The 21,086-nt window shown below is 47.9% G+C and overlaps 1 protein-coding gene across 1 annotated transcript in view; it reads left to right on the forward strand.

The window, feature by feature from the left end:
* Window positions 1–19,096, forward strand: part of LOC118375881 (tensin-like) — a 337,660-nt gene extending 318,564 nt beyond the window's left edge. Inside the window, exons 20-35 of the mRNA XM_052513966.1 lie at window positions 4,074–4,163; window positions 4,259–5,716; window positions 7,426–7,509; window positions 8,072–8,253; window positions 8,700–8,847; window positions 10,880–10,969; window positions 11,276–11,305; window positions 11,932–12,004; window positions 12,120–12,736; window positions 12,950–13,165; window positions 14,340–14,435; window positions 14,524–14,673; window positions 15,458–15,626; window positions 15,810–15,878; window positions 16,004–16,033; window positions 16,197–19,096. Of these exons, the coding sequence (XP_052369926.1) occupies window positions 4,074–4,163; window positions 4,259–5,716; window positions 7,426–7,509; window positions 8,072–8,253; window positions 8,700–8,847; window positions 10,880–10,969; window positions 11,276–11,305; window positions 11,932–12,004; window positions 12,120–12,736; window positions 12,950–13,165; window positions 14,340–14,435; window positions 14,524–14,673; window positions 15,458–15,626; window positions 15,810–15,878; window positions 16,004–16,033; window positions 16,197–16,326 (3,632 nt within the window). The 3' untranslated portion in view covers window positions 16,327–19,096. The remainder of the gene's footprint in view (window positions 1–4,073; window positions 4,164–4,258; window positions 5,717–7,425; window positions 7,510–8,071; window positions 8,254–8,699; window positions 8,848–10,879; window positions 10,970–11,275; window positions 11,306–11,931; window positions 12,005–12,119; window positions 12,737–12,949; window positions 13,166–14,339; window positions 14,436–14,523; window positions 14,674–15,457; window positions 15,627–15,809; window positions 15,879–16,003; window positions 16,034–16,196) is intronic.
* The last annotated feature ends 1,990 nt before the right edge of the window (window positions 19,097–21,086 follow it).

The following is a 21,086-nucleotide window of genomic DNA, read 5'->3' on the forward strand; positions in this document are numbered from 1 at the left end:
TGGAGGCTCCATGTGTTCAGGGCTGTTATGGTGGGCTGGAGGCTCCATGTGTTTAGGGCTGTTATGGTGGGCTGGAGGCTCCATGTGTTTAGGGCTGTTATGGTGGGCTGGAGGCTCCATGTGTTTAGGGCTGTTATGGTGGGCTGGAGGCTCCATGTGTTTAGGGCTGTTATGGTGGGCTGGAGGCTCCATGTGTTTAGGGCTGTTATGGTGGGCTGGAGGCTCCATGTGTCCAGGGCTGTTATGGTGGGCTGGAGGCTCCATGTGTTTAGGGCTGTTATGGTGGGCTGGAGGCTCCATGTGTCCAGGGCTGTTATGGTGGGCTGGAGGCTCCATGTGTTTAGGGCTGTTATGGTGGGCTGGAGGCTCCATGTGTCCAGGGCTGTTATGGTGGGCTGGAGGCTCCATGTGTCCAGGGCTGTTATGGTGGGCTGGAGGCTCCATGTGTCCAGGGCTGTTATGGTGGGCTGGAGGCTCCATGTGTCCAGGGCTGTTATGGTGGGCTGGAGGCTCCATGTGTTTAGGGCTGTTATGGTGGGCTGGAGGCTCCATGTGTTCAGGGCTGTTATGGTGGGCTGGAGGCTCCATGTGTTCAGGGCTGTTATGGTGGGCTGGAGGCTCCATGTGTCCAGGGCTGTTATGGTGGGCTGGAGGCTCCATGTGTCCAGGGCTGTTATGGTGGGCTGGAGGCTCCATGTGTTTAGGGCTGTTATGGTGGGCTGGAGGCTCCATGTGTCCAGGGCTGTTATGGTGGGCTGGAGGCTCCATGTGTCCAGGGCTGTTATGGTGGGCTGGAGGCTCCATGTGTTCAGGGCTGTTATGGTGGGCTGGAGGCTCCATGTGTCCAGGGCTGTTATGGTGGGCTGGAGGCTCCATGTGTTCAGGGCTGTTATGGTGGGCTGGAGGCTCCATGTGTCCAGGGCTGTTATGGTGGGCTGGAGGCTCCATGTGTTCAGGGCTGTTATGGTGGGCTGGAGGCTCCATGTGTCCAGGGCTGTTATGGTGGGCTGGAGGCTCCATGTGTTTAGGGCTGTTATGGTGGGCTGGAGGCTCCATGTGTTTAGGGCTGTTATGGTGGGCTGAGGCTCCATGTGTTTAGGGCTGTTATGGTGGGCTGGAGGCTCCATGTGTTCCAGGGCTGTTATGGTGGGCTGGAGGCTCCATGTGTTTAGGGCTGTTATGGTGGGCTGGAGGCTCCATGTGTAGGGCTGTTATGGTGGGCTGGAGGCTCCATGTGTTCAGGGCTGTTATGGTGGGCTGGAGGCTCCATGTGTCCAGGGCTGTTATGGTGGGCTGGAGGCTCCATGTGTCCAGGAGGGCTGTTATGGTGGGCTGGAGGCTCCATGTGTTTAGGGCTGTTATGGTGGGCTGGAGGCTCCATGTGTCCAGGGCTGTTATGGTGGGCTGGAGGCTCCATGTGTCCAGGGCTGTTATGGTGGGCTGGAGGCTCCATGTGTCCAGGGCTGTTATGGTGGGCTGGAGGCTCCATGTGTCCAGGGCTGTTATGGTGGGCTGGAGGCTCCATGTGTTTAGGGCTGTTATGGTGGGCTGGAGGCTCCATGTGTTTAGGGCTGTTATGGTGGGCTGGAGGCTCCATGTGTCCAGGGCTGTTATGGTGGGCTGGAGGCTCCATGTGTTTAGGGCTGTTATGGTGGGCTGGAGGCTCCATGTGTCCAGGGCTGTTATGGTGGGCTGGAGGCTCCATGTGTCCAGGGCTGTTATGGTGGGCTGGAGGCTCCATGTGTCCAGGGCTGTTATGGTGGGCTGGAGGCTCCATGTGTTTAGGGCTGTTATGGTGGGCTGGAGGCTCCATGTGTCCAGGGCTGTTATGGTGGGCTGGAGGCTCCATGTGTTTAGGGCTGTTATGGTGGGCTGGAGGCTCCATGTGTCCAGGGCTGTTATGGTGGGCTGGAGGCTCCATGTGTCCAGGGCTGTTATGGTGGGCTGGAGGCTCCATGTGTCCAGGGCTGTTATGGTGGGCTGGAGGCTCCATGTGTCCAGGGCTGTTATGGTGGGCTGGAGGCTCCATGTGTCCAGGGCTGTTATGGTGGGCTGGAGGCTCCATGTGTTTAGGGCTGTTATGGTGGGCTGGAGGCTCCATGTGTCCAGGGCTGTTATGGTGGGCTGGAGGCTCCATGTGTCCAGGGCTGTTATGGTGGGCTGGAGGCTCCATGTGTCCAGGGCTGTTATGGTGGGCTGGAGGCTCCATGTGTCCAGGGCTGTTATGGTGGGCTGGAGGCTCCATGTGTTTAGGGCTGTTATGGTGGGCTGGAGGCTCCATGTGTCCAGGGCTGTTATGGTGGGCTGGAGGCTCCATGTGTTTAGGGCTGTTATGGTGGGCTGGAGGCTCCATGTGTTTAGGGCTGTTATGGTGGGCTGGAGGCTCCATGTGTCCAGGGCTGTTATGGTGGGCTGGAGGCTCCATGTGTCCAGGGCTGTTATGGTGGGCTGGAGGCTCCATGTGTTTAGGGCTGTTATGGTGGGCTGGAGGCTCCATGTGTCCAGGGCTGTTATGGTGGGCTGGAGGCTCCATGTGTCCAGGGCTGTTATGGTGGGCTGGAGGCTCCATGTGTTTCCAGGGCTGTTATGGTGGGCTGGAGGCTCCATGTGTCCAGGGCTGTTATGGTGGGCTGGAGGCTCCATGTGTCCAGGGCTGTTATGGTGGGCTGGAGGCTCCATGTGTTCCAGGGCTGTTATGGTGGGCTGGAGGCTCCATGTGTTTAGGGCTGTTATGGTGGGCTGGAGGCTCCATGTGTCCAGGGCTGTTATGGTGGGCTGGAGGCTCCATGTGTTTAGGGCTGTTATGGTGGGCTGGAGGCTCCATGTGTTTAGGGCTGTTATGGTGGGCTGGAGGCTCCATGTGGTGGGCAGGGCTGTTATGGTGGGCTGGAGGCTCCATGTGTCCAGGGCTGTTATGGTGGGCTGGAGGCTCCATGTGTTTAGGGCTGTTATGGTGGGCTGGAGGCTCCATGTGTTCAGGGCTGTTATGGTGGGCTGGAGGCTCCATGTGTCCAGGGCTGTTATGGTGGGCTGGAGGCTCCATGTGTTCAGGGCTGTTATGGTGGACTGGAGGCTGTTATGGTGGGCTGGAGGCTCCATGTGTCCAGGGCTGTTATGGTGGGCTGGAGGCTCCATGTGTCCAGGGCTGTTATGGTGGGCTGGAGGCTCCATGTGTCCAGGGCTGTTATGGTGGGCTGGAGGCTCCATGTGTTTAGGGCTGTTATGGTGGGCTGAGGCTCCATGTGTCCAGGGCTGTTATGGTGGGCTGGAGGCTCCATGTGTTAGGGCTGTTATGGTGGGCTGGAGGCTCCATGTGTCCAGGGCTGTTATGGTGGGCTGGAGGCTCCATGTGTTTAGGGCTGTTATGGTGGGCTGGAGGCTCCATGTGTCCAGGGCTGTTATGGTGGGCTGGAGGCTCCATGTGTCCAGGGCTGTTATGGTGGGCTGGAGGCTCCATGTGTTCAGGGCTGTTATGGTGGGCTGGAGGCTCCATGTGTTCAGGGCTGTTATGGTGGGCTGGAGGCTCCATGTGTTTAGGGCTGTTATGGTGGGCTGGAGGCTCCATGTGTCCAGGGCTGTTATGGTGGGCTGGAGGCTCCATGTGTTCAGGGCTGTTATGGTGGGCTGGAGGCTCCATGTGTTTAGGGCTGTTATGGTGGGCTGGAGGCTCCATGTGTCCAGGGCTGTTATGGTGGGCTGGAGGCTCCATGTGTTCAGAGCTGTTATGGTGGGCTGGAGGCTCCATGTGTTTAGGGCTGAAAGGCCTGGATGTGTATGTATATACATATATGCACTCAACACTACTGTATTAGAAGATTAATGTTCTGTGTTGACTTAAGCTTCCATTAAGTTGTGTCTCCTTGGAGGATGGAGTGAATTCTCTTTTCCATGGGGGACTAGCTGTCGTGGTCCAGTCTCAGGAAACAGTTAGGAGTCAGGTACAAGTCCCTGTGGCGTGAAAGTGACTGTGATGTTGGGTCATTTGTGAGGAGTTTTCAAAATCAGAAATGTGTTTGTTTCTCCTCTTTGTTTGTGCACCTTTTAATAGCATGTATTCTTCTTCTCTCTTTCAGACGCTGTTCACACCCAAGGCCCCCTCGACGGCAGCCTGTATGCCAGAGTCCACAAGAAAGAGTCCCTCGATGGAGTGATCACAATCAACGGCCTTCCCGTCCTCGACCACCCCCTAACCAACGCAGACCACACCCCCAACACCCTAACCACACCCTCCCAAGTTCTGACCGCACCTTCCCGGTAGTGGGCCACGCCTCCCTGCCCGCGGTCGACCACGCCCTGTCGGTCAGCAGCGACTCTGGGAACTCGACAGCATCCGTCAAAACCGATCGCACAGATGACCACAGTCTGTTGCTGCATGGAGCGGTGAATACCAACCAGAACCACAACACGCCCAGTCATCCCCCTCTCAGTCCCCAGGAGAAGAGAGAGTTGGACCAGCTTCTGAGTGGCCTTGAGGCCCCCATGCTCCACCGCCAGGCGTACCTGGCTACCTCCACCAGCCCCGGGGGGGCAGTACGCCACCTTGTCCCAGCCCAGGTGCACGTCAGCGGGCATACCCGGCTCATTGCAGCCCCCTCCACCGAAGAGCGCGAGACGGACATCTTGGACGACGAGCTGCACATCAGTCAGGAGGGTAACAGCGTGGACAGTCTGGGAACACTCTCGTCATTGGACGGCCAGGCCACGCCCGCAGAGCTGTACTACCAATCACAGATACCCATTAATAGGCAGAACGACGGGCCATACCTAGAGAAGCTACGGGAGATGCCGGTGCATCGGGTACGGACTTCTACGTCGGCACAGGAGCGGATCATGGACTCCAGTTCGCCCCAGGAGGAGGAGTACTCTCCTAACAGTTACCAGAACGGGAGTATGCAGCGTTCCCAGTCCTTCGGGACCCCCGAGCCTGGAGGCCCCAAGCTGCCCAGGGCCCCTGAGAGGAGCACCAGTAGCAGGGAGGCAGTCCAGAGGGGGCTGAGCGCATGGCACCAGTACAGTCTGCCAGATGACCCCTTCGGTCCTCCCTTACAGAGCACCCACAGTCTGCCCCACTTCCCCCCCACCGCCTCTCAGCATGACATAGAGCAGTCTATCGAAGCCCTCGACATGCTGATGCTGGATCTGGACCCACACACAGGACAGGTGCCCAAGTCCTACAGCGCCCCCTCTGGTGAGAACAGTGTAGGAGGGCCAGCCCAGATCCCCTTCTCCCAATCTCTGGCCAGGCCATCCTACCAGGCAGACTCAGCCATCCATGGCTATAACATTAACTACAATGCCTTTGGACAGCCTCTGAGGTCGACGGCTGGCCGGGTTTCAACGTCGCCCATCCAGAGTCCTGTGGCTGAGTCTCCCCTGTCGTATGCCCCCCCGAGGTCCGCCTCGTACCAGCCCCATACCAACACCACTCCCATACACCCCCCCGAGCCCTACCACATGCACCCAGCTCAGGGGCCTGGTTCCCCCCTCTACCCCTCTGACTCCTCCTCCATCTTCGGACAGCTCCAGATGAAGCCCCTGAACTCGTACCCAGGTGGGACGGTGGTGTCCCACTCCCCAGACCGCAAGGGAGGGTCTCCCTATCATGGCTACAGCACCTCCTCCTCCCCCCTCCCCAACTCTTCCCCCCTTCTCAAGGAGCCAGAACCTGAGGAGGAGAACCTCAACCTGGAGGGCCTGGTGGCTCAACGCATCGCTGGTAAGTCACTACCGGATTGAGGATTAGATTGAATATCCCTGTTTAGTTTCACAATTTTCTGACATTTTCATATTTCATGTTTCATTATGTCATTTTCAAAAGCAGAGGTATTCGCTGTCACAATACATAAAAGCAAAAATACATTATAATGATGTCATATGTGCTTATGACAAGTATTATAATGCATTAGGAAAGTTGTACAACTGAAATGCGCATTTAACCCAACCCCTCTGAATCAGAGAGGTGAGGGGGGGGGGCTGTCTTAATCGACATCCACGTCTTTTCGGCACAAGGGGGAACAGGGGTTAAGCCTGTTCAGGGGAGAACGACAGATTTTTACCTTGTCAGCTCAGGGATTCGATTCAGCAACCTTCCGGTTACTGGCCCACTGCTCTAACCACTAGGCTACCTGCCACTACTATCATATTATAACTGTTACCTGCAGAGTATAACTTTGTTCCGGAACCAAACTGTAAGAAGCACAGTCATAGTCAAATGGTATATCAACGGCCTTCTATCACCACTGACTTTTTCAGTGATGTGCACTGTTTACATGACTGTTTACATGTACTCTAATATATCTAATTCTATATTGGAAATAGAAGCTACTGTTTACAATGTACTCTAATATATCTAATTCTATATTGGAAATACATGTTTACATGTACTATAATATATCTAACTATTGGAAATAGAAGCTACTGTTTACAGTCTAATATATCAATATTGGAAATAGCAGTACTGTTTACATGTACTCTAATATATCTAATTCTATATTGGAAATAGAAGCTACTGTTTACATGTACTCTAATATATCTAATTCTATATTGAAATGCTACTGTTTACATGTACTCTAATATATCTTATTCTATATTGGAAATAGAAGCTACTATTTACATGTACTCTAATATATCTAATGTTATAGTGGAAATAGAAGCTACTGTTTCATGTCCCCAGCTTTGTCTGACCTTGGTAATAGGTGGAATCATTATGACATTGAGCTAGCTAGATAGAAACTCTTAGTTGAGCAGGACAGATATGGTCTGAAAACCTACGGTGAGCTCTGAGCTGTGTCCTACAGCGAGGGGAGAGTTGGAGACCATGGAGATGAGATTTAAGGTGGTAAGAATAGACATGCTGGTTGAGTTCTCAGCTACCATGCATTTTCCACATTCACGTCCCGCCACGTATGAAAGCGTATGGGATGGTTCTCACAGATGCCACCAAGTGGGCTTATTTGGTAGTTGCCTTTGTCCTTCTACCGCAGATGTTGACTTGGTGTTTGATATTTTATTAGAATCATTAGCTGTTGTGAAAGCAGCAGCTAGTCTTCCCGCAGTCCACACAGAACAGGAAACATGCCATAACACTAATGTGAGGTGAAGCAGTGTTTCTCAATCCGTTCTGGGAGATTCCAGAAAATGCACATTTTGGTTCTATCCCTGCTCTAATTTCTCTCATCTCTCATTTTAACTTCCATCTTTATTCTGTTTGTTTAATGACTTTACAGAATAAAACGTTCATTTTCCTTTATTCATTTTTTCTCTCTGTCTTTTTCTGTTTCTGTCTCTTGTTCTGTCCATCCATTCCTCTGCTCTGTTGGACCACCCTTCACGCCATTGCATCTGCCTCTGCACCTCCTTCCTCCTCCTTCTCTTCCTCCTCCTCCTCCACCTCTGCCTCCTATCCACCACCCCCACTGTGAGCAGAGTACAACGCTCGTATTCAGGGCATCAACGAAAGCATTTCCACTACGCCACAATCTGACCGCCATCGCTCTTATTCTTTCTCTGGTTTGTCTCTCTCTCTCTCTCTTGCTCTCCTCTCTCTCTCCCTCTCTCTCACTCACTTTGCTCTCTCTCTCTCTCCCTCTCTCTCTCTCTCTCTCTCTCTCGCTCTCTCTCTCTCTCTCTCTCTCTCTCTCTCTCTCTCTCTCTCTCTCTGACAACATTCCTCTCTCATTTTCACTTGCTCTCTCTCTCTCTCTTTCTCTCTCTCTCTCTCACCTGCTCTTTCTCTCTCTCTCTCTCTCTCTCTCACTTGCTCTCTCTCTCTCTCACTTGCTCTCTCTCTCTCTCTCTCTCTCTCTCTCTCTCTCTCTCTCTCTCTCTCTCTCTCTCTCTCTCACTTGCTCTCTCTCTCTCACTTGCTCTCTCTATCTCTCACTAAAATAACAAATCACTTTTTAAGTTTGGAATGATGTATGAAACCTGGAATATACAGTGTAGATACACTCTGAAACTTATTTCCAGATCCATATTTTAGATCCCCCTAAAGTTATCGTTCTTCCTAAATACATTCCTGAAACTGAAGGAAAGCCTTTGGGAATTCCTGACGCTGTTGTTGGTGTTCCAGGGATGCGTTCCCGTGGGATGACGCCGGAGGAGTCTCAGGAGACCGTCCGCCGTCGGACCACTAGCGAGGGGCACTACCAGAGTGGCAACGAGGACCCTCCAGCCCACACGGGGGCGCCGGTGCGCTCCCCTGTCCACTCGTCACACTTCCACATCCTCAACCCTGGAGGAAGACCCAGAGAGGTAGAGTACATACCCCTGTCCAGCCACAGGCAGCAAGCTCTCTATCTTGTCTTTATCAGCTTAAAATGGTCTTCCGTTCATTGAATAGATCATTGTTTCACTGTGAGAGTAACCATGTGTGTGTGTGTGTGTGTGTGTGTGTGTGTGTGTGTGTGTGTGTGTGTGTGTGTGTGTGTGTGTGTGTGTGTGTGTGTGTGTGTGTGTGTGTGTTGTGTGTGTGTGTCTATGTGACTTTGTGTTGTGTGTGTGGGTTTGTATGTGGACTTTGTGTTGGTTTGTGTCTGTGTGTTATTTTCTGTCTGTGCCTGTTTGCATTACCTCTATGTGTGTTTTATTCTTGTCCGTGTGTATTTTCTGGCTCCTTCTGTGTCTGTGGGTGGGCGTGTGTTATGTCGTGTGCTGTGTGTGTGTGTGTGTTGCGTGTGTTCTGTGTCCCCTCCTTCCAGGGCCCCATGCACAGCTACCGCGAGGCGTATGGGGATGATGATGCTGACGGTCGGGCTGCTGTCAGTCCTATGTTCAGCAGTGGTGGTGAGGCCCACCCCCTGACCCCTGCCTTCCCTGTCTCACCTCAGACCCCTTACTTCAACATGTGTAAGTTCACCTCCCAGCAGACAGAGGAGGCGCCAGTAGACCTTACTCTATTGCCACTGTTCGTCAATCATAATTATGCGACTGCAATAAACGTTAAGTATGTAGTATCTTTCATACTTGCAGTTGAAGCCTAAAGTGATGCACAATAAGTGGTTGTAGAAGGGGGCCCAGTTCCAATGCTTTTAAGATGCATCCTTCTTTAATGCCTTCTTATAAGAGAGGAACGATGCGTTCTGACATTATTTGGACAGGGCCAGAGAAAGTCACTGCTGTTACTGTAATGTTCAATTGTTGGTGTTTTGATTGGGACTAATCGGTGGTGGTGAGTTTCCTAAATGAATTCAATAACACCTTTCTTTCTCTTGTAGAGATGATTCAATGGTAAACGAACACTAATTCCCTCTGTGAAAGACATTATGAGAGAGACTGGGAATAAAACTGAAAAATGACATTTGAATAATTTAGCAGGCACACTTATCCAGAGCGACTTACAGTAGTGAATGCATACATCATTTAACTTTTCCATACTGTTCCTCTGTGGGGGTCAAACCCTGGCAAGTTACATGCTCTATCAACTGAGCCACACAGGAATAAATAGAAGATAATAATGTATTGTAGTTTCAACACTTAACCTATGACCTATAAATCATGTCAGGTTAGACAGTAGATTGCTTCTTGGCACCGTAGAGATACCATAGAGATAAATACTGTATCTATCTGTATTTATCTTAATGATCATTTCAATAGACAGACTGCTTTTGGACTTATTTGGGACCAACCAGGGTTAGGGCTCCCTATTCCTGCAGTGGTCACCGCCACACTGTAGTTGAAGTAAGGACCTGCTTTGAGCCCCCAGATACCCCCCTCCATCTACCCCCTTTACCCTGCCCCACTACCCCTGCTCTGGCCCCTGCCTGCCCTCTCTGGAGGCACTATCTTTGAAACAGACAGACAAAGAATTGATGTGGGATTCTTTGGTAAGTGGAGGATGCATGGAATCTTCAGATTACTGTGTCCAGTCCACCACGCCAACCCTGCCAAACTCTTGGAATCTTTCAGAACTGTGTCCAGTGAAGGACCCTATCTCCACTGGAAAACTGATGGAATCTTCAGATTACTGTGTCCAGTCCACCACGGCCAAACTCTTTTCCTCACTGGAAAACTGAAGGAATCTTCAGATTACTGTCCAGTCCAATCCTGTGGATAAAGTACCACCTAGATGTACAGGATGCCATTGGTTCCCCTGCCAAACTCTTTTCCTCACTGGAAAACTGTGTTGGAAAACTGCATGCCATGTCCCAACACTTGCATGGCCGGGCACGTTGAACTCTCCATTCACCATCCTGGATGTCCTGTTGTTGTATTTTGTCCAGTCCACCACGCCAACTGCCAAACTCTTTTCCTCCACTGGAAAACTGATGGCAGATTACTGTTTCAATGCCAACCCTCAAACTCTCTCATGAATCTTGACTTCTGAATAAAAAAATGGATTGGATCCCAATCCTGGCATGTAGTCATTGTGTCTCCTTGGATATACAGTACTACTATGTAGTTACTAGATGTACTGTTCAGGATGCCATTGGTTCCCTCTCCGTGTCACCAGTCCCTCAGTGAACTGTTCTGTGTTGGTTTGCCTTCTGCATGCCATGTCCCAACACTTGCATGGCCGGGGCACGTTGTACTGTGTCTCCATTCACCATCCTGGTTGTCCTGTTGTTGTAGTTTGTTGGTTGTTTGGATCTGACACTATGTATTCTGTATGAATCAGCTCAGATCTTCTGTAGGCTAAACACTTACAGTTTGGTTTGGTCTCTCTCTTTCTCTCATTATCTATAATTTCTCTCTCTCTTTCTTTCTCCCTCTATCACACTTTGTATCTATCTTTCTCGCTCTCGCTCTCTCTTTCTCTCTCTCTGTTTTTCTCGCTCTCTCGCTCTGTTTCTCTGTTTCTCTCGCTCTGTTTCTCTCGCTCTCTCTCTTCTCTTGTTTCTCTCTCTCTCTCTCTCTGTTCTCTCTCGCTGTTTCTCTCTAGCCCGTTCTCCTCCAGGCTTGGCCAAAACCCCTCTCTCTGCTTTAGGACTGAAGCCCCACCATCCAGCAAACATTCTCCATGGTGGATCAGGTCAGAACACACACACACACACACACACACACACACACACACACACACACACACACACACATACACACATACACATACAAACACAAATACAAACACACACAAACAATCCATAGTGGATCAGGTCAGAACACAAACACACACACAACCTTTTCCCATCTAGGGTTTCTTAGTCCCCCAATTGCTTCTACACACCTGCAAACTTTGGTCTCTTGCTTCTCTTTCAACGGTTTACTCCTCCTCTTTTTCTCACCTCTCCCTCAATCACCGACTGTTTTCTTCTTCTACTTATTCTTTCTGTTCTGTCAGACTGTGAATCTGTAAGCGATGAGGAGCAAGGTAAGGGTGTTTCTATGGCAACATGTGGCACAAACCTCTCATCCCCGTCACACAGAGTACCCATAATCCTTTGTGTTCGGCCATGTTTGAAAACCCCTCGTTTTGACAGGAGGATCTTGTTTTGGCGTCTCGGTTTTGCTCTACCTTCTGTTGTTTGCTTCTAGAGGAATAACACAGTCCCACTATACAGGCTGCAACCGCAAACATTCTGTTTTGATTGGCTATCAGTGGTTAAGTCCTGCCTCTTCTCGAATTTCATTGGCTGCCCAATGCGTCCCAATTATTTTGGCCAGCCCAGAAGTTTCTGAAACGTGAAGAAAGAGTTCAGGGTAGAGTAAGGAATTTGTTAAGGTGTGAGGTAAGGTTACAGTAGGTTAGGTATCACATCTATATTAGGTTGTTAGCCTGTTGAGTGGGCCTGTTTAATGCCTCCACCTCTCAACTTTGCATCTGTGTTAATCTCACTTTGAGTCTCCCTCAGGATGTTTCTTTTCTTTTTGAACTGTTTTGGGAATGACCTCACCAGGTTTCTGTCGGTCCCCCTCATAACAGCATCCCTTTCACTCCCTGTTTAGCCTGCCAATAACAGTGTAATAATAATATATGTGTGTGTGTTTTCACTACAGACGGCCGTGGTTATGCTGGACACCCCCTAAATGATCCTATATCTTCCAGTAGTCCCATCCACAGCCCAGACGGGTGAGTACGGTACTGTTCCTGGGGCACAGAGTTTGGATAACCCAGGGGAAACTCTTGAAAGAAGAGGACTAAAGATAGTCCTAGGTTACAGCTCAGTGTTTCTCTCTCTCTGCAGCATGAGGATGACTTCCTCCATTCGTCTCCAGGCTGACTCCGGCTTCCCATCCCACCCCTTGGAGAGTGCCCAGCACGCCCCCGTTCCGTCCTACGGCCCCCACTCCCCTGAGGGATCCCAGGTCAGCGTTGTGGGCCCCCTCCACACCGTCCCCGGAAGCCCCAACACTCTCCACCGCACGGTGGCCACCAACACCCCACCAAGCCCCGCCCTCCAGCGCCGCCTGGCCAACCAGGCCAGCCCGGGTCTGGCTCGTCACCCCACATCGCCCAATGGAAACAGGGTGCAAGTCCCCGGCAGCCCTGTGATCCCCTCAAGAGGCTCCAGAACCGCCGCCGTCCCTCCTAGCCCTTTGATGGGGCGCCACCCGATGGCCAGTGGCCACACTACGCCTGATGACAGACAGGGGGCACCACCCACGCCCTCCTTCCCAGTGTCGCCCCAGCCGATGCTTCCAGAGAAGAGGCGGATGCCCAGTGGAGAGAGGTCCAATGGGGGGCTGTCGTATGGGACTCTGGATGGGAAGACCACCATACCCACCTTACCCAGTGGAGGCAGCACGCCCAGTGTGTCCACCTCTCACACCCTACCCGATCTCTCCAAATTCTCCATCTACGGTGAGAGAGGAGGTCCAATCCTGAATAGCATCTAGCCCTAGTCTCTGCCATGTTCTTTATAACTATTCAATCTATTCAGATCTAGCCAAGTGAGCGGTCATACTCAATCATGCACAGCAGAAACTGTACAGTCAATCAGTGCTTATTTTGATGGACGAAAGTCTCAGAATCATCCCTATTTCATTGCTTTGACCATTGTCACTACTTCTACAGACCAGAGTCCAGACATCAGGCTGAACGTGAAGTTTGTCCAGGACACGTCTAAGTTCTGGTACAAGCCAGACATCTCCAGAGAGCAGGCCATCAGTCTGCTGAGAGACAGGGAGCCAGGGGCCTTCGTTATCAGGGACAGCCACTCCTTCAGAGGGGCCTACGGCCTGGCCATGAAGGTGGCCTGCCCACCTCCCACCGCCCAGGCCAACAAGAAAGGTACAGTAGATCTTTAATTTTAGTCGCAGGTCTAGGATCAGAGCACCCGAACCGAAATCCCAACCTTAATCATTAGGAGTGAAAGTGCAAAAACAGACCTTCGATCAGAGACCTTTGATTAACCTGTTGCGTCCCCGAGCAATCCCGTATCCGGGAGCGTAATTGTAGCCTCAAGCTCATTACATTTAAGTCATTACCATAAGCAACATTAACTATTCATGAAAATCGCAAATGAAATGAAATAAATATATTGGCTCACAAGCTTAGCCTTTTGTTAACAACACTGTCATCTCAGATTTTCAAAAGACCATAGCTACACAAGCATTTGTGTAAGAGTATTGATAGCTAGCATAGCATTGTAGCATTCAGCAGGCAACATTTTCACAAAAACAAGAAAAGCATTCAAATCAAATAATTTACCTTTGAAGAACTTCGGATGTTTTCAATGAGGAGACTCTCAGTTAGATAGAAAATGTTCAGTTTTTCCAAAAGATTATTTGTGTAGGAGAAATCACTCCGTTTTGTTCATCACGTTTGGCTAAGAAAAAAAACGAAAATTCAGTCATTGCAACGCAAACTTTTTCCAAATTAACTCCATAATATCGACACAAACATGGCAAACGTTGTTTAGAATCAATCCTCAAGGTGTTTTCACATATCTATTCGATGATAAAGTTGCAGTTTGGTTTCTCCTCTGTTCAAAATGGAAAATTGCATGCACCTGGAGATTACGCAATAGTTTCGACGGAGGACACCGGCGGACACCTGGTAAATGTAGTCTCTTATGGTCAATTTTCCAATGATATGCCTACAAATACGTCACAATGCTGCAAACACCTTGGGGAAACGACAGAAAATGTAGGCTCATTCTTTGCGCATTCACAGCCATATAAGGAGACATTGGAACACAGCGCCTCCAAAATCTGGCTCACTTCCTGTATGAAATTTCATCTTGGTTTAGCCTGTAGCATTAGTTATGTGGTACTCACAGACAATATCTTTGCAGTTTTGGAAACGTCAGAGTGTTTTCTTTCCAAAGCTGTCAATTATATGCATAGTCGAACAGTGACAAAATATCTTCTTTAAAACAGGAACGTTTTCATCCAAAAATGAAATACTGCCCCCAGAGGTTCAAGAGGTTAACTGTTTTGTTTACTGTTTTGTTTTTTGGCAGTTGGTGACATCACGAGCGAGTTGGTGAGGCACTTCCTGATTGAGACGAGCCCCAAAGGCGTGCGTCTGAAGGGCTGTCCCAACGAACCCTACTTCGGTGAGTTCCAAACATGCATATTCAACAGAGAACTCGTTCATTAGCCCTCCAGCAAGTAAGTACACTTGCTAATCATGTGTGTGTGCAGGATGTCTGTCTGCCCTGGTGTACCAACACTCGATGACTCCTCTGGCCCTGCCCTGCAAGCTGATGATCCCCAGCAAAGATCCCAATGAGGAGGCCCTGGAGCTGGACACTCCCACTGACACAGTGGCCGAGCTGGTGAAACAAGGAGCAGGTGAGGACAAACTGCACCCTGCATTATTCAGCCCATTCTCTTTCAGTTGATCATCAATCCATTCCAAGCCTTCTATTACAACAGTAGATACATATAACAACAATCAAATAATAATCGGCCAAATTCTGTTTTACTTTTACTATTGTAGTACCTATGTAATTACTATACAGTTACGCAAATACATAGTTTTCATGTACTACAGTGGTTTTGTTTCTCCTCTCATGCTCGGATACCCTGTTATGTTGCAGTAGCACAGCAACAAGTCCCCGAGGAGGCCCATGGTAAATACTGCACTGTGTTTTTTGGGTTCTATTTTGGCATTATTAACCCCCTTGTCCCCACACTACCCAGACTGATATTTCAGCTCTGCATGGTCACCACAGAAGCTTTCCTCTCACTACCATGCCTGCCTTAGTCACATCTTTTCTTGTCATGGTTGTCACTCAAACGAGTGAAGTGTGTTTCTATAACACTGTTCTTTAGGTCTTATGCAGGGCAGCTGTTGTGAGGTTTGAAACATTGTCTTGTGGATTGGACGTGTGTTCTGTTCTCTTTGGTAGAGATAGCATGGCACTACCTACCGACAAAATGCATGGAGTGAGCATTCTGATGGGAGAAGAAAGGAAAGATATGGAGTCACTAATATAAAGCCAGCTGTTGCCTCGATCTGTTTCTCAACACTTATTCACAACATGTTCAAATGATTGCACTAATTGTTGCTACTCCTTCACTGCTTCATTTTCAACAGTGACTGATTTGCACCATTTTTGTTGTTCTCTCCCAGCATGCAATGTTCTTTACATCAGCTCTGTGGACATGGAGTCTCTGACCGGTCCACAGGCCGTCGTCAAGGCAATCAGCGAAACGATGGCCGTCAATCCGTTGCCCGTGGCAACAACCGTCCACTTCAAAGTGTCGTCGCAGGGCATCACCCTCACGGATAGCCAGAGGAAGTGAGTAGTAACCATGGAAACAGGAGCACCCTACACCCATAGTCAGAGCCATAGAAATCTGTCGGTATTCAATCATTGATTCTGACTGCTATACTAGCATGTCAAACTGTTTTACTTGAATTGAGCTAGCTTGGTGACAAACTGAGATTTACAACACTAACTCTGAGTTTTCTCCTGCCCTAGGGTCTTCTTCCGAAGGCACTACCCAATCAACACTGTCACCTACTGTGACATTGACCCCCAGGACAGGAAGTAAGTGTTTGAGACCAGATCTTTCTGCTGTGCTAAAGTAGTGAAAATATTGCAAATGTAGCCTACATAGGGAAGATTTGTTGATTGTTCCTCCAAAATGAATTTGTCACTTCTCGTCTTCACAGGTGGAGCAAGGAAGGAGGTGGAACGGCAAGGTAGGTCTCACAACTCAAATCACTCTATTATACATAGAATAGGTCATTAACTAGATGGGACAAATAAGTCCCATGGTCCACATAGGCCTATAAATAAATACATCAAATCATGAACCATCTCCTACATATTCAAACCAGGCTTTTATTTCTCTTTAAACTTCAGACTGTTTGGTTTCGTGGCACGTAAACAAGGAAGCACAACGGACAACGTCAGCCACCTGTTTGCCGAGTTGGACCCCGACCAGCCTGCTTCAGCCATCGTCAACTTCGTCTCCAAAGTCATGAGGCGGTGAAACCAACGAACCCCCGGCAGCCATTCTTTTGTTCTTCAATTTTTTTTCTTCATTTTGGATTGTGTTTCATTATTTTCTGTTCTCTTTGTTGAGATCTGTTCTCTTTGTTTTATTCTGCGAGATTTTATGTTTGAAGGACTTGGAGGTAATTCAAGATGGCGCCAGAGGAAGTTGTGGCTGGAGTGGTGACAGTGATAATGTGTCTTGAGCTGGTGGAGGAAGAAGGTTTCTTCCACAGGGTAACTGTGGAAGTCCAAGTGGACAAGCTGTGTGCTAAACTAAGTATCAGTGGGAGAAAAGGACACTGACATTTATCAGGTTTTTGGATTGATTTACCAAAGGTAGCACTCAGAACAAGTATGTCATTATTAGATGGTCAGTTTAAGGCATTGTAGGTTTTCTGTTTTATTTCTTTTACAATGGAACAGTTGATTGAAATGAAACAGACAAAAACAGAAAGAATGCTTTCTTCTTGAACTTTATTCTGTCTTCAGAAAAATAGTTTGCCTCAGTGGCTTCTTACTAAAGAATATTTAAGAAGACGTTTGCATGTTAGCTCGATCTTTAAGCTTGGTCCACTAAAGTCATTTGTGAACCCTCGAGTGGACATTTCCCAGGCCTGTTGTATGTTGTAAAGGGCTCAACAGCGAGAAAAATAACCTGTTCTCAACTTCACAGAGCAGATCAACCTTCTCATAAAACACATTGCTTATGTTAGGTCCAGACTTGACCAGTCGATCCTGGAGTGCACTGATTGATTTCAGATGTGGGAGATGGATTACTCTGGCCTGTGGAAAGGTAGCTGGTAAATCTACTGCTGTCACTCCTCCTGTCCACACGGTGGTGCTGATTATCCACGTTTGAATTCAATCCTGCTTGACTCAGACTGATCCTCACCTGTTGGCTGCTCACAGACACTGCTAATCAACACACTGGAAACAAACGCCAGGGACTGGTTCGAGCCCTGGGCCCTAGGCACTGTCCTGCATGTTTTAGTCCAACTGCACCCCCTCCCTCTAAACATCACCAAAACGGCCATTCTACGCTGTGTTCTATGAAGACTTTAACCCTAAGACAAGAAAACAGAGGTTGTTTGCCTTGTTAGAGACTGCATGATATTATAAACCATTTTTGGACTCTACTAAAGAGTCCTAAAAAGAACATGTAGACAGCCTTTTGTTGAAGTAGTTACTCGATGGTGAGATGCGATATTTTTTTATTTTCTTGATCCAACTTGCAGCAGGGTTTCACTGTATCAAGCAAGGTCGTCTTTCATTTTGAAGCAAAAGGGAATTTATCCTCTCACCAGATCGCATCTACATACCTTTAGACAAACGTAGAGGTTGTCACACTGTGTGTAAATGCCTGCTTCTCAAACACACACCACTCACCCATCTTCCATAAGCTAAGGAAAAATGATATTGATATCAAATGTATATAGATATACTACTTTGAAAGGTGACATAGCTAAAAAAAAATACTTATTTTTGTTGCTTTGTTCCTCCATGATAACTCATATATACATATATTGTACAGTCTACATAAAGAAGATTACCTTAAGGATTGAGAAAAAAATACTTATTTTGGCTAATGATTTCAAAGTCGGGAGATTTTGAAAGGCTTTTGGATATATATGGTGTACATTACTCAGTACATGTATGTTTGTTCTAGCTCGTCATGTGTCTTCTTCTTCGCGTTCTCAGAGATTGAGGTTAGGCATGTATGGGATGAAAGCATATGATTTTTACAGGAAAAATGCATGGACAAAACCATCCGGGTGGTAGACCAACATAATGTTCAAGTTTGTCTTATACGCTGCCATAATACAGCGAATAATATCAGTTACCTGGCAAATGTTGTTGCCAGTTTTAGGGTCAGCTCTTGAATATGGATTTACCACATTATGAAAATATGAAATGTTCTTAAAAAAAACAAAGTTTTTATAAGGGAAGCATGAGGACATTTAATTTAGAAGTCGACCTTAAATGCAATATGTAAACAGCAATGTGCAACCCATCATACCGACATTATGATTTGCCAAAGATTCAAACACATAACTTCTATGGTGTCTACATGTTTGGCTTTTTTCCAAGGAAATTGTGTTGCTAAGCCGAGTGAATTCATAAATGTTCCTTCTGTTGCCAGTAAATATGCAGTCCCACATACCACTAACACCACCATTATATGTGAACTTCTCTATTCTCTCTCTTGTCCTCTCCAGTTGAGTTGAGACTATTGTTAACCCGTTTAGAAATACCAATCACTTACCAATGGAATACCACAACCATACAACAGATGCAAACAATTACTTTATATCATTTCATGTGAATATCAGTGTTGAAGGCAAAATGTTGTCTACAATTCTTCAAATGTCTTTTATTTGAGCTACTACGTCTAGCTATAGTCACCCCGATGTCCAAACCGTGGCCCTCCGTGGCCCTCTCACAAGTAACATGATTTATTTATTCTCCTTATCCTTATTTATTCTTTATTTGCTGGTATGTTTTTTTTTAAAGGCCTCAACATTTCAAGCTACACGACCCTGCAGGCTGTCAGTCAGTGTTAACCAATGGAAATGGAATGTATTTATGTGTGGAGTTCAGTGTACAGACGGGGACTTAATGAGTTTGTGAATGTACTACTAAGGATGTACAGAAGGGTATTGTGTTGTTGGTTGTTTTTTTTTCATTTGCATTATACTGTCATGGCTTACCTGTTCCTGAGGAGAAAAAAAACATTAAAGCAATACAAATCCGTTACAGTAAAACATGCGGTTGTTTGAGCGTTCATTTTCTCACTCATTGTGTGTAGTCATCTTAACTGTGTCTCTATGGTAACACATCGCTTATGACCATAGCGTTATGTTTTGAATTTTATGATCTTTATGGCTATGACTCTCTACGTGTGCGTTCATAAATTCACTCTGGGGTGCCAGAGACGCTCTGAGCGTTCGTAAATACAGCGCGCTGTCAGATTGTCCACTCATAAATTCTGAGTGTTTCGCTCTCACACTGGACGCTCTGGCCGAGGAGTAGGGTTGATCCGAGAGCGCTCTGACCACACAACGGCAGTCAAGCACTCACTGGAAGTGGTATGCTAGCTACTTCCATGCATAAATTAGAGAACACCTCACTCTGACCGTTTTACTCACCCTAGCAAAGCTGGTTAGGCTGTTCTCAAGTTACCCAGTGCGTTGGTGACTGTAACTGTGCTGCTGGCAACAATTGAATTAAGCTTTTTAGCCGATGTTTACTGACACCGGCCATATTCAACAGGTGTTGAGCGTTCGTAAATTCATATTCTGCGCTTTGGCAAATTCAGACAACGGTGCTCTGAAATTCTGAGTAGATAGCCAGAGTGAATGTACGAACACGCCCTAGATCAGTGTTTGCCAACTCTAGTACTCCCGACAGGACAGATTGTTGTTGAGGCCCTGAACGAGCACACCTGATTTTACTTGTCAACTAATCATCAAGCCCTTGACAAGTTGAACCAGGTGAACGTTTGGGAATCTGGCATGACCTTTAAAACAGGAAAGGGATGTTTGGTGTGGGAATAGGAAGTTGTGGGCAGAATGTCCTTCTGAGTATACCCGGTATGCACACACACTGAGGGTCATGGGATCTTACAAGGGCTTCTGGGCCAGGTGGTGACCATGGCGATAGTAAACTTTTCACAATCTTGGGTCATGTATAATCTCCAGGAAGTGATGCGATGGCTGATATATGGTAGTTGTGGCAAACATTTAGACACAAAAATACATAATTTCTGTAGCTGTTGACCTTAGGAGTGGAGAACTCATTTTCCAAAATGGTGCTCCAAATATGGGCATTGCTTTACCCACCACATAGCGTTATAGGCCTACCAATTCCAAAACATTGGGTTCATATTCCTCACAAACCATGTTTGTCTACTCTATTGTCATCCCTATAGCAACCCTCTGTTGGCAATAGACCTCATTCTGTGTTCATTAAAAATCCCTTTGTTAATCTGAAGCTGTAAAAGCTGAGGTGACATCACGGACGTCAGTTGTGGGATTAATGAAAACATTGTGCTGCCTGGCTCTGAACTAACATGTTACAGCAGTCAGAGAGCATCAGCTAGGAGCTGCAGGCAATGTTTCCAAACGTCAACATGGCACAAGAGAGATTTCGACAGGCACGTCATGTGCTGATCTGAATTTGGCTTAAAACTCCCTCTTTTCCTTTCTCACAGACCCACTCTCTCTTTCTCGGTTCGCTGTTTATCTCTCTCACACATGCAAGCTTGTGTGTGCTTGCGTGCGTGCGTGCTTCTGTGTGCGTGTACGTGAGTGCATGTATTTTCTCAGGCCACGCCAGCTGTATCCAGGTTAGGTTAAACTGTGCATGCAGAGCACGAAGCCCAGCTAGCACCATTGGCCTTTTTCCTACAGTGAGTGTGTAAATAGCCTTCTACCCACGTCAACGTCCACACACCAGTGGCACCATGTGGGGCTATAGTATTTACATTATGTGATGGAGTGGAGAGTACTGCACATGAAAACACTGCGATGGAACGTTAAGCATCCCCAGCTGGAAACTGGCACAAGTAAACTGGCCTACCCCTCAACCATGTATTCTGTAAGGTCAAACAGATAGAAATGTAGCGAATAGAGCTAACACAATACCCTAATCTACCTGACAGACAATCATAGCTGTTCTACCCAATACATTTCTATCTAAACATTTGGTTATATTGCACCCTGATGTGTGGTGAGAATACCTTTGGCACAAAATGGT

Source organism: Oncorhynchus keta, unplaced genomic scaffold (assembly GCF_023373465.1).
Source record: "Oncorhynchus keta strain PuntledgeMale-10-30-2019 unplaced genomic scaffold, Oket_V2 Un_scaffold_14384_pilon_pilon, whole genome shotgun sequence".
In the NCBI taxonomy this organism is placed as follows: domain Eukaryota; kingdom Metazoa; phylum Chordata; class Actinopteri; order Salmoniformes; family Salmonidae; genus Oncorhynchus; species Oncorhynchus keta.